This window comes from Lygodium microphyllum, chromosome 4, assembly GCF_053477565.2.
Source record: "Lygodium microphyllum isolate KBCC chromosome 4, Lygodium_microphyllum_v1.1.10, whole genome shotgun sequence".
NCBI classification, from domain to species: domain Eukaryota; kingdom Viridiplantae; phylum Streptophyta; class Polypodiopsida; order Schizaeales; family Lygodiaceae; genus Lygodium; species Lygodium microphyllum.
In genome coordinates, this window is record NC_141138.1 from 138,588,776 (window position 1) to 138,600,329 (window position 11,554).

General features: G+C 44.4%; 1 protein-coding gene across 1 annotated transcript; it reads right to left on the reverse strand.

The window, feature by feature from the left end:
* Positions 1–908: 908 nt before the first annotated feature.
* On the reverse strand, positions 909–3,599 carry LOC148037681 (aldehyde oxidase GLOX-like). Its single transcript, XM_087676624.1, has 2 exons — positions 2,066–3,599; positions 909–1,795 (listed from the first exon to the last, which is right to left on the reverse strand). Exons 1-2 carry the CDS (start codon positions 2,978–2,980, stop codon positions 1,061–1,063), a joined length of 1,650 nt encoding a protein of 549 aa, XP_087532750.1. The 5' UTR covers positions 2,981–3,599; the 3' UTR covers positions 909–1,060.
* Positions 3,600–11,554: the final 7,955 nt, after the last annotated feature.

Below are 11,554 nucleotides of genomic sequence, written 5' to 3' on the forward strand. Positions count from 1 at the left end.
CCATATTGAATAAAAGAACCATAATCATTACTAGGTGGATTGGCCAACCCTGCTAACCGTGCATTGTGAAGCTTATGAGGCTACTACACCTTGCGGTTAATCATTATTCTTGCAAGGTCCCAATGAATGCTCTTAGATATACAGATAGGTTTGTCTTTCTGTGCACCTCAATGTTCATTCAATCTTTTTACTTCTGCTTGCTCCCATACTTTATTACTTTCACATTTTGAAGAAACATAGAATTTGTTCACATTAATGTATGGTATTCTTCTCTCTTTATTCCTAAAGAAGGACACAACAATAGACAAACTTCTACTCTTGTTTAGAGTATAGCCACACACACCTATAATGACTTCTACTCTTGTTTAGAGTACAGCCATACACACCTATTATAAGGCGTATTTGTCTCTTTTGGTCTTGTTTAATGTGTAGCGATAGAGGGCGACACACTCGTTAAAAACGGGACGTACAAACTTGCCATTTACTCGAGTGTTACAAAGCATTGCTTCTCTATAAACGGCTGCTGCGACGGGTAGATCCGAGGTTTTATACGTGGACGGGTTCCCTCTCTACCTGTCGTGAACCAGTCCGACACTACGAGGAGGGTCTTAACGAGGGGTTCAAAACTTCCAGGGGAGCATTAATGTTGGAACCGGGAGTGGGGTACTGTAAAGGTTTGATGTGGGGTATTTGTTAAGGTTGCGTGATCGATCTATCGATCGAGAGAGAGAGAGAGAGAGATGTAGGGCGCTGTTAAGGTTGCGTGATCGATCGATTGTGTGTGTGTGTGTGTGTGTGTGTGTGAGAGAGAGAGAGAGAGAGAGAGAGAGAGAGAGAGAGCGACAGAGAGAGAGATGATTGGAATTTGGAACCGGGCTAAGCGTAATATCCATGCAGCGGGCCGGGGGGGTTGAATCGATCCGAGATGCTTAAACTGATATAGGGTAGTTTTGAAGAATATTATATTCTTTATGAGGTCGATTACTGGTCGAGAACAAGGAACGGCTAGTTAGCTAGCTCAGGTCAGCAATAAGCATTTAACCTTCTGTAGGTACTGTGGTTAGCCGAGTTTAACCCATGCGCCAACGCTAGGGATGCCGGAGTTGACGACAGAGAGGAGGTAGTAGCCGGCGGGAGCGGAGACGGGGCTACTGGGGGAGGTGAAGGTGGCGGAGAAGAGGCCGTTGGCGGCTCGGACCGCCGGGGTGGACGCGAGGAGGAGCTGGCGCTGGTTCATGGAGAAGGTGTGGGTGGTGAAGGGGGGCGCGTAGAGGCGGAATTGGACTGCCCCGCCCAGCGAGGAGACGGAGAAGCTGGCCGTGACGGCAACCCCGTAGCCGAATGCCGCCTTCGACAGCGCCCTCACCGTCGGGCGCAGGGCGGCGTACCTGGCGTCCAGGTAGTAGGGGCTGTACGCCTCCAGCCGCAGCTCGGTCGCGAACGGCACCCCGCTGAACGAGTAGCCCACGTTCGGGTTGCTCCCCCCGACCAGCACCCTCCCGTCCGGCAGCACGTTCGCCGTGGAGTGGTACAGCCTCGGTATATTGCTGGGCGCTAGCTGGCTAAACCGCCCACCCGTGGGCCCGTCCGGCCTGTATAGCACCGGTGCTAGGTTGGGATTCAGCGCGTTCCCCCACCCCGCCGCCCCCGTCTTTGCCCCGTTGATTATGAGTACCTCCCCGTTGGGTAAGATGAGCATATCCCCCATCACCCTTGGCGTTGGCATCGACTCCATCGCCCAAGTCGGCTGCGCATCCGTTATGACCATCCTCCCACATGTCTGCAGCGCCGTCACCTGCGTCATTTGCCTCTTTGTTAGAACAGAAGCATATGTTGTACGCATACACGATCATTGCAATCAATAATTAACTCTAATAATTACCCAAAAAAGGAAATTGACTCTTGCAAGTAACCCAAAATAAGAACACAGGGCCCAGGCCAAACCCAATTGACGCTTGGAAATGCTGTTCTTACCAAAGTAGTTTAAGTTGTTCGTAATAACTAGGCGGAAATGAAGTAACAACAAAAGGATGTCATGATTGTCACGACTGTAGAGTGTACTCACCTGGACACCGTTGCCGGCTTGCTGATAGGATCCATCCGGCGAACCACCGCAGATCATGACCTCCACTCTCTGGAAGTTGTTGGCGGAGGAGAGGGGTAGCAGGACAGCAGAGCCGGAGGAGGGGTAGTTGCGTCCCCCGCCGCCGGGCATGGCCGGGAAGGACTTGAGCACCTTGTTGCTCTTGTAGTCCAGCAGAATGGAGTTCTTGTTGGCGAAGACGAAGAGGTTGCCGTCCGACGACAGGAACACGAACGGGTACAGATTGTTCTCCACGCCTGGCACGTTCGTCTGCGTCAGCAGCGCCAGCGGCGTCGCCCCGCCCTTGGACGGCACGAACTCGTAACTGAAGGCCCGCCGCCCGCCCACCACCGCCATGCTACCATCCGGTAGCACCTGGTTGGACGCGTACCACCTGGCCGCCGCCATCTTCGGGAAGGCCTCGTTCCAGTCGCATGTGGCGCACGGGGACAGGTGGCGCACCGCCTGCGCCCCGTCGTTGAACCCGCCCGTCGAGACCAGCGTCCCGTCCGACATGTACCCCCCGGACGAGCACCACGTGTCGGTGAGAACCTCCAAAGGCCGGATGCTGTTGCTGGCGATGGTGTACTCGATGGAGTGCGCATAGCAGTCCACCTTGAGCGCCAGGTCGTTGGGGTCGTTCCGGCACTTGCCGTTCGGCAGCTTCAGCTGCGACGGCCCGTAGTCCGTCCTGTCGAACATGATCACCGTGTTTTGGTGAGTCAGGGTCATGTGCATTGCCGACACCCCGGAATTCTGAATTAGCAGCTTCCAGCTGCCTGGCAATATGGCCTGCTGAGACCTCACCAATTGGCCGCAATTACACAGTATAGCTATAAATTGGAGGATAAGCCACAACATGACAACGTCCCCCCTCGCAGAGCTGTACGTAGCCATAGCTAGCAGCTAGGAGCTTTAATCGTCAACCAATCAAAGTGGAAGCTGATTGTTTAGCGACAATATATACGACGCTGCAAGGTGATTATTTGCCAATCGCGAGAAAACAAATCATGAATCAGATGCCGGATCCTAGATTGGGGAATGGGGGGATCATCTAGCAAGCGGCCCAATTACAATGGATTTGTCGAGCCAAATTACATCAGCTAGACTAAATGTGAAATATACGAAGTATTCAATAACAATGGATTTGGTCTAACCAAAGAGAGGACTTGGCCCTGCAGCACAATCAAGTAACCAATGACATGCAGTAAGGCGGAAGCGCTATGCAAAGCAATTCTAGGCTTGATCAGTGCCAGCCGGCTAGCAGCTGAATACTGTGCATGTTAAATGCTGGTGCAATCTAATGCAAAATCAGGCTGCCAGCATCCGTGTTATTGGATTGTGTAGTGTGTACGAGAGGTGGACTGCTGCAACTCAGTGAAGCTCACATTACGTCTTTATATGCACGCTCTTAGACTGAAGCCGGCCACATAACACATGCCGGCAGACCAAGCTAGCTCAAAATAAGATGTGAAACTCTATTTTGTTTTATCTAGATATTTACGGCTCAAGCCTCACGGACCTTTCTAATGCAATAGACCTATTTTGCATACGGCACTGTGGGGACTAGTATCATCATTGCTATATCATTTGCAATACGGCACTGTGGAGACTAGTATCATCATTGCTATATCATTTGCGAGAGTGGCGTGCGTCTGTCCCTCTCTTTCATGAATATTTGCAAATGAAAGGGGCAAAATATTTTTTGAATGAGGACTCCGGAGTCCGTAGAGTCCTTTTACAAACACTGGATTCGAGCGTGCACACCTAAGCTTATACTCATGACTGAGTCATGAGCTCTAACCACCTGGGTTATGCCCTGCTGACCTCAAGAGAGAGAAAACTAAGAGCCAACACACGCCCACACGACACAGTCACTGACCCAAGTCTTGAGAGCTTGGAGAGTCCCAAATTTCTTGGGAAACGGAGGTGAGAAAGCAACACTTAACCTACGAAAGTTCTCGGGCCTACTACAACTTACAAGGCCCACAAGCCTCACTACTGGCTACATTGCTTACTAAAAACTTTCTTCCCATCGAATGGAAAAAAGGAGTAGGCTTAACCCCAGCCGGTTTTGGGAGGGAAATAGCCAGTTTCATAACTAAAATGGTAAAAAAATAGCGAGTTTTCATTAAGATGAGCTTCAATTTCAATCAGTTTTTTGAGAATCTTGCCTAGAAAAAATACACTAAAGGACGGTTTTTTGTGAGCACTCCATGGCAATATCTATGTTTCTCTCTCTCTCTCTCTCTCTCTCTCTCCTAAATTACTTTTTATAGCATTTATGGATCTATTGTTTTCTATGCACGGATCATTGGGTTCACACAAATTGCAAGCAAAACGTGGCCGCAAGCTTTGCACAGGAGGTCCCCTCCACGCATAGTCTATAGACTTAGGAGTGGCAGGTGTCTAAGATTTTATAAAGGTGGCGGCCTCTTTCCATAAGGCATTTCCTGATAGCAATGGTCGATTTTGGCACCTTCACATGGGGCATCATGAAGGTATGTTGAAACTATTAGACCCTCTGTATGTCTCAACAAACTTTTGCTTAATAGGTAAAAGTTTGCTCACTTTATTGCTCATTTCAAGCCCTCATCGGCTACAGGTGTTGGAAAGTCCTTGAAATTAGGCTTTTTTAAATGTTGACCAGTAATCTCAAGATGTACTCAAAAGTTTAACTGGCCCCTAAGCTAAAACAACTAACTATTCAACTCCTCATGATGTGACTATAAGCTCATGGTGGTATCACAACTACTCCATGCATTCCATGTAGATATCAACAATAAGAAGCTCTCACAAATACTTATCCTTTTCCAAGATCTAACACAAATTAGCAATTGTTTGCTCCCTTTGCTTTGTTTATATCCTTTGTTAATATTGCTCACTCCAATGGTAGTCGTTATGATTAGTAACTTTTAGGTCATTTGTAATAGTTTTTATATGATCGTTAATAAGATAATTGGAACATGTTAGGGGTAACTGGGATAGAACTAGTGCATTTAGAAACTATCAAGTTTAAAATCATAATTTTATATGAGAGAAGCTTTACCAAGCTTCTTGTTTTGCATAATGACAATAGGTGTTATTTAATAGTGAAGTGTTAGTGCTCAAAGAAATTTGGGAAGGCTCTCAATATATGATCCTTATTTTTGGGATCCCCCACTAGAATATGTGTTTGAATTAGACTAGCAATCTAGCTTATGTCTCCTTCTTGTAAGCTAGACTAATTACTTTTGTGGTATATTCATTACTTTCTCCTTATAATTATAAAGCCGCAACATGCAATTGTATACATGATTGACTTAATACATTTCTTCCATTTGCAACTTGATAAATATGGACAAAAACATAGGCTAAATGAGGACCAAATGCCCCATGATGTTGGTTTATGTGTGTGTGTGTGTGTGTATAGACACACACACACACATCCCCCTCCCCCTAATAATAGTATTAGAGTGGTCCTCTTTGAGGACCACTATAACTACCACCACAAGTTCTCTAGTTAAAGGGTTGTAGAATATTTCACACGTCTAATTATGAGCACTCCTTTCACCCAAAGCAGCAACAATGATAGAGTGGTCTTCTTTTGAGGATGACTATGGTAACCTCAACAAGTTCCATGATTGAAGGGGTACAATAAGCTAGAGATTTCACATGTCCAATTATGAGCACTCTTATTGGTGAAATCTATCTATGTATAAGGGGCACTCAAATTGAGAGACTAACTCTTGAACCTTGCACATGTTTCTTTAAAAAATGTGAAGCCCTTTCAATTGTTTATCTAATGAATTGGTTCATAGAACAAAGATCCAAAGGGCAACTCCTTCTTTGAATGTAGATCTTGCCCTTAGGTGAAAAATCCCCCTTGAAGCTACCCAATCAAGACTTGAACCCACAACCTCACATAACCAACATAATGCCCCTACCAACTAGGATGCCACTCATGGGTGAGCCTTGCACTTGTCACAGAGAGTATTGCAAGGTGGTGCAACTTGTATGAGTTTATGTGCAGACATACCTATTATATGTAGCACATGTCATTAGATGTAAGTAGCTTACTTATCACATGCCATAGACCACCTTCTTAGGATCCCCACGTTTAAATTTTGCAAATTTCACCTTAAAAGCTTAGGTTTTCAAACTTGAAAAGCTAAAATTTCCATCTGACACCCGAGAGGGTGCGTATGTACCTTAGGTGCTAGAAGGTGCAAGCTGGCAGCCTCCGGGTAGAAGAATTGAGGCCGAGAGAAGAGGACAAGGGTATGAATGACTATCTAGTTGCAACTTGCCAGAAAGGCAAAGGTGGGATAGGCCAAAAGGAGGTGCGTCGTGCGAGGACCTCCATCTCAAAATGTTGATTTTCCTATTGGGAGACTTTTAGCCGTCCTGGAGGCTGTGCTGGCATCCCGCATGTGTTGACGAGCACCACGTCAAAGAAACACCCCCTCCTTCCAGCTCAGCTTCTTCGTGTCAGACACGTCACGCCTCTTTCCCACTCAGTGCTCACCCACGCCCTCCCCGCGTGTCAGAGCGCACCAAGGAGAACATTCAAGAAGACTTCTTATCCTTTGCCAGCTCATCTTCCTTCAAGCGCCCCCCCGGACTCCGGAGTCCGCGGCCGCCCCCACACATCCCAGTCAATGGCTTCCTTGGCCGACCAACCCTCCTTCTTTCGTAGCTTTCACACCAGGTCCTTATTCCAGGTAGTCGTTCTCAATCGACGCGTGTAGATGAGCTTAGGGCTTGTCCCATGGGCTTTCATAAAAAACACTCCTTTCGCCCACGGTCTTGTCCTCATAAACCGCTTTGGTGGCATATCAACATTGGAATCGTTAGGTGATTGGCCTCCCAACCAACAGCAGCTTCACGCCACCCTCGTTTTAAACGTAACAATTAAAAATGCTTAAAGAATCCAAGGTCACATTGATATTTCGTACTAAGAACATCAAATTTCTTCCTGACATCCATTGGGAAAAGGCTTGTGCAAAAGGGATTCTAATCTAGTCAAGTCCACCTTGCCTCGTACACCAATCATATAAGCCACAACCCCAATAATTACATGCTTTGAACCACATTTTACTCTACGTGATCTCTTCCCTCACCCCTTCGAATCACACACTATTCCTTACCCCATGGATCTCATTCAAAACTTCTATTCTAATAGACTTATTAACCATGAACTTTTAAGCCTACTTCCGGGTCCTCCTCCAAAAATACACAATAGCATATGATTGTCACCCAATATTCTTTGACCCAACCAAGACACTAAGTATTCCCAACCTTTCATGGCAATGCAGCCATTCCAAAACATGTGCTTGATGGATTTAGATTCACCATTGCTACACGTATTGTTAGTGGATCTACTTGTTTTGTAACTATCTACAAACCAAAAGACTCCCATACTCACCCTCCAGACTCTTTAAGACCATATTGGGTCTGTCCTTAGGTAGTAAGACTCCCCACCTAGTGAATCTTTTAATTGAATATCCTTATTTCCATTAGTCTTCACAACATATCCAGAATATTCTTTTTGCCAATCTTGAGCATAAAGTAGCCTTTTCTCCCTCCTGTGTGAGCAACAAGTAATTTGTTTGCAATGAATTCCCAAGTCATTCTACTTATTTTGGTAAGGCTATGATTGAATAAACAGACATTACTCATCTAACCACACAAGTGTTGAAATTGAAATGCACCCACCCTAATGAGAGGTTCAGCTCTTCTTCCTAATAATTATGAGGGGTGGTCTAAATTTCTAAGCCCAATACACATTATCGTTCATGCAAGGTTACTACCTACCTCTATTAAGATCTCCACTTTTAAGAATCATTTTCCAACATTTAGTGATGATGGCTATCTCTCCTTGACCTTTGAACTTGAAGATACTTTGACATTTGAATATCTCTGTCTACGATACTCCATTTGACATATAATTTCCTATTCTTCCAATAAATAGCTTCCTCCATCAACATTATCTTGGGAGCATGTTGTTGCCATGCTTGTCTTAGAAGTTGTAATATCTCCGCCCCCTCTCCGCATAGGAACCCCCCTAAAAACAAATAAAAATTATTGAAAATTTTTATTACCCTCCCCCTCTGTCGTCGCAAAATAGGTGGCAGGGGGAGAAAGAAGGAGACGACCTCGATGATGACGGCGACGAGAGGAAGGAGGCGATGATCAGGAGGGTGGAGAAGGAGGAGATGATGCTGACGTGGAGGAAGAAGACGATGACGACGAAGGAGTTGAAGGCGACGTCAATGAGGATGATGAAGATGACGATGGGGAGGAGGGGCACACATGTGCCATCTCCCCGCCACCCGTCGCGTCCCCCCCCTACTCCTTCCAACGCAACGTTGGCTTCATCACCTCCCATAATAACCCACCTCCCGCCATTATCCCTCCCCCTTATACTCCGTCCAACACAACGTTGGCTTCATCACGCCTCCCATAATAACCCACCTCCCACCATTATAACCCCCCCCCCCCCCCCCCCACCAAGGTTAATTTTCTCCCTATTTGGCCCCGCTATTTGAGAAGGAGGCTGTTGAAGTCTCGTGGGAATTGCACCTATAAGCAAGGAAGATCGAGAATGGCCGCCAAGGGAAGAATGTCGGGTGTAGGTGAAAATCCCTCAATCCGCAATGAAGCCTCGACTGAGGGTATCATTGCCAATACAACTACGATACCGGATGTAAATAATATATTTCTAAGTTGTAGTTGCTTGCTTTGGTTTCGCATGAGACACATCAGGGTCGTACTATGCCGCACTAGAATAGGTTATCGAAAATGATAAATTTCATCTCAAATATTCAAAGATGAAATTTGATAAACCTGTATAAACTTAGAGATGTTTCTACCATCAATTCGCTTTATCTTTGTAATAATAGCCTATAGAGCCCTAGACACGACTTTCTTGTGCTTTATATATTTATAAGTATGCATGAAGTCACGGATCACATGTCATATGAATATTTGTAACAATGAAGTTCCTATTCAAGACATTTCCTCTATCATCTCCCCTATTTTTGATAGGTTCCACTCCATGATCACTGTCTCCTACTCACTGACTAATGAGATGACTTTTACATCGGGTTCACCAAATGTCGAGGGGGGTATGTATGATCAAGCCACAAACCATAGGGATTCAAGAGAATAGACGAGATGAAAGGAAGAGTCAAGAAGACAAAAAAAAAGGCTTATGTATATTACTTTGCAAATCCTCTTGAATTACAAATACTCTTTTGATAGTAGCCAAAAACCATGTGTCAAAGTCCTAAGGAGTGAAATCCTGTGTTAAATTTGTCTACAACTTGATTCTGCCCTAACTTTTACATACGAACCTAGAATATGGTTATTTTACTCAAATCAATCGAAATACTTCTGATCTGTGAGTGCAAGTGGACAAAATTACGAAAATCATCTCAAAATAGTCAGAATAGCCATTTTTTGTAATAGCTTTTTTTAATTTTTGGGTTTGGATGCCCTATAGCACTCAAGGTAACTCCTTATAGATGTTTTATCCCACCGAAAATTATCATTAAGTTAACAGAACTCAACAATAAATATTCATACTATTTTGAATATCAATTTTGAACTTGGAAAATGTATGTGAGCATGATGACGAGTGGACAAAAAAAATGAATGAGTTATACTTATTTTTGGGCTTTCCACATGAGAGGGCATATCTTACATGCAATTTCCCTAACACAAAGGCAAGGTCAGCGGGAGTTAGTGTAGGTTGATGTATAACCATGTGCTCCTTAGGTCGAAGGCCAAGTATGTGCACATACACATAATACATATGTTTTTAAGCTCTTTGTAGGAAAGAAATGCATTTTGGGTAAATTCTCTTCTTTGAAAATCAAGACAAGTGCACCTAGGCTCTTCTTTGATGTGCACATCTTAACAACTCCTTGTCAAGACTCGAAATACTGAATGTTGCCTCTCAATTTTCACTATCTCCTCCAAGAAGGTTGCAACAATGCAAGTAGCTGCCTCTATTCTCTTTTATGCGTCTTTGTGTCTCCTCCCACTTGAACCACCCTCTATAGAAGTAAGAGATTTTCTCTTCTCATTCTTTGATGGTGTTGCAAAGTAGCAAAGTAGGCAAACTTGAAATGAGCATGTTTTAGACTACTACATAATACATATGTTTGCAAGCTCTTTGCAGGAAAGAAATGCATTTTGGGTAAATTCTCTTCTTTGAAAATCAAGACAAGTGCACCTAGGCTCTTCTTTGATGTGCACATCATAACAACTTCTTGTCAAGACTCGAAATACTGAATGTTGCCTTTCAATTTTCACTATCTCCTCCAAGAAGGTTGCAACAATGCAAGTAGCTGCCTCTATTCTCTTTTATGCGTCTTTGTGTCTCCTCCCACTTGAACCACCCTCTGTAGAAGTAAGAGGTTTTCTCTTCTCATTCTTTGATGGTGTTGCAAAGTAGGCAAACTTGAAATGAGCATGTTTTAGACTACTACACTCTTCCTTTGATATATTTGTCCCTATATTAACTGGCCACAAAAAAGGAACTATTAGTGATATTATCACTTGTTTCTACACAGTGTTTGTATGTGTGACATCATGATTACATAACCATATCCATTGTGCAATGGTCTTGTCCTTTAGGCTCTCTCGGACCAAAAGCATGGTGTGACTAGCCCCACTTGCCGACTTTGTAACTTTTTGCTACAACTCTTTCTACCCTCCATACCAAAACATTTTCTCACGCAGTTAGGTGGCATCATCGTAAAGCCCACTCCTCCTGTGCCACTTCTACCTCTTCTACATAAGTTGACGTTCCTACATTTGGCACATTTACTCCACTTTCCAAGGGCTTGATTGGTATCTCTTCATTCTCCTCAGCATCTTGAATATATATCTCTTCCAACTCACCATCATCAAATTGTATACTTTGTGGCCTTTTTACGTTGCCTTGACTCAATCACATATCCTGGCTTGTGGGAACTTGTAGATGCTCTGGTTCCCTTCTTTTTTCTATGCACAGTCTCCCTATCACCTTACATTGTGGGCTCCTCATACAAAGGACTGCCAACTACAACACCTTGTAATGCACACACAAAAGAGGCATGATTTGGGGATTTCCTTTTGCTAGCATTAGCCATTGGAGAGTCCATTGAAGGCCTAGATCCAATATACCTACCCGTGATATATCCCAACCTCTTTGCACATTGGATATATGCATTCAAAACTTCACTAACACATGCATCATACAGTGATATCTTTTGTTTTCCACCTTCACCTGCTAACCAGCTTAGCATGGATGCTTTCCGACAAGTTTATGCTTGGAATCTGAGCATGTTCCTAGGGACTTTTGTTATCCTATAGAGTCAAATCCAAGAACAAAGTTAGTAGCTCTCTCCATTAGTACATTGTGTAGCAATTCTTTTAATGAGCTAAGAAAAACAACAGACCTACATGAGATTCAATTCCTGCCCAATGGGCAATTCTTTG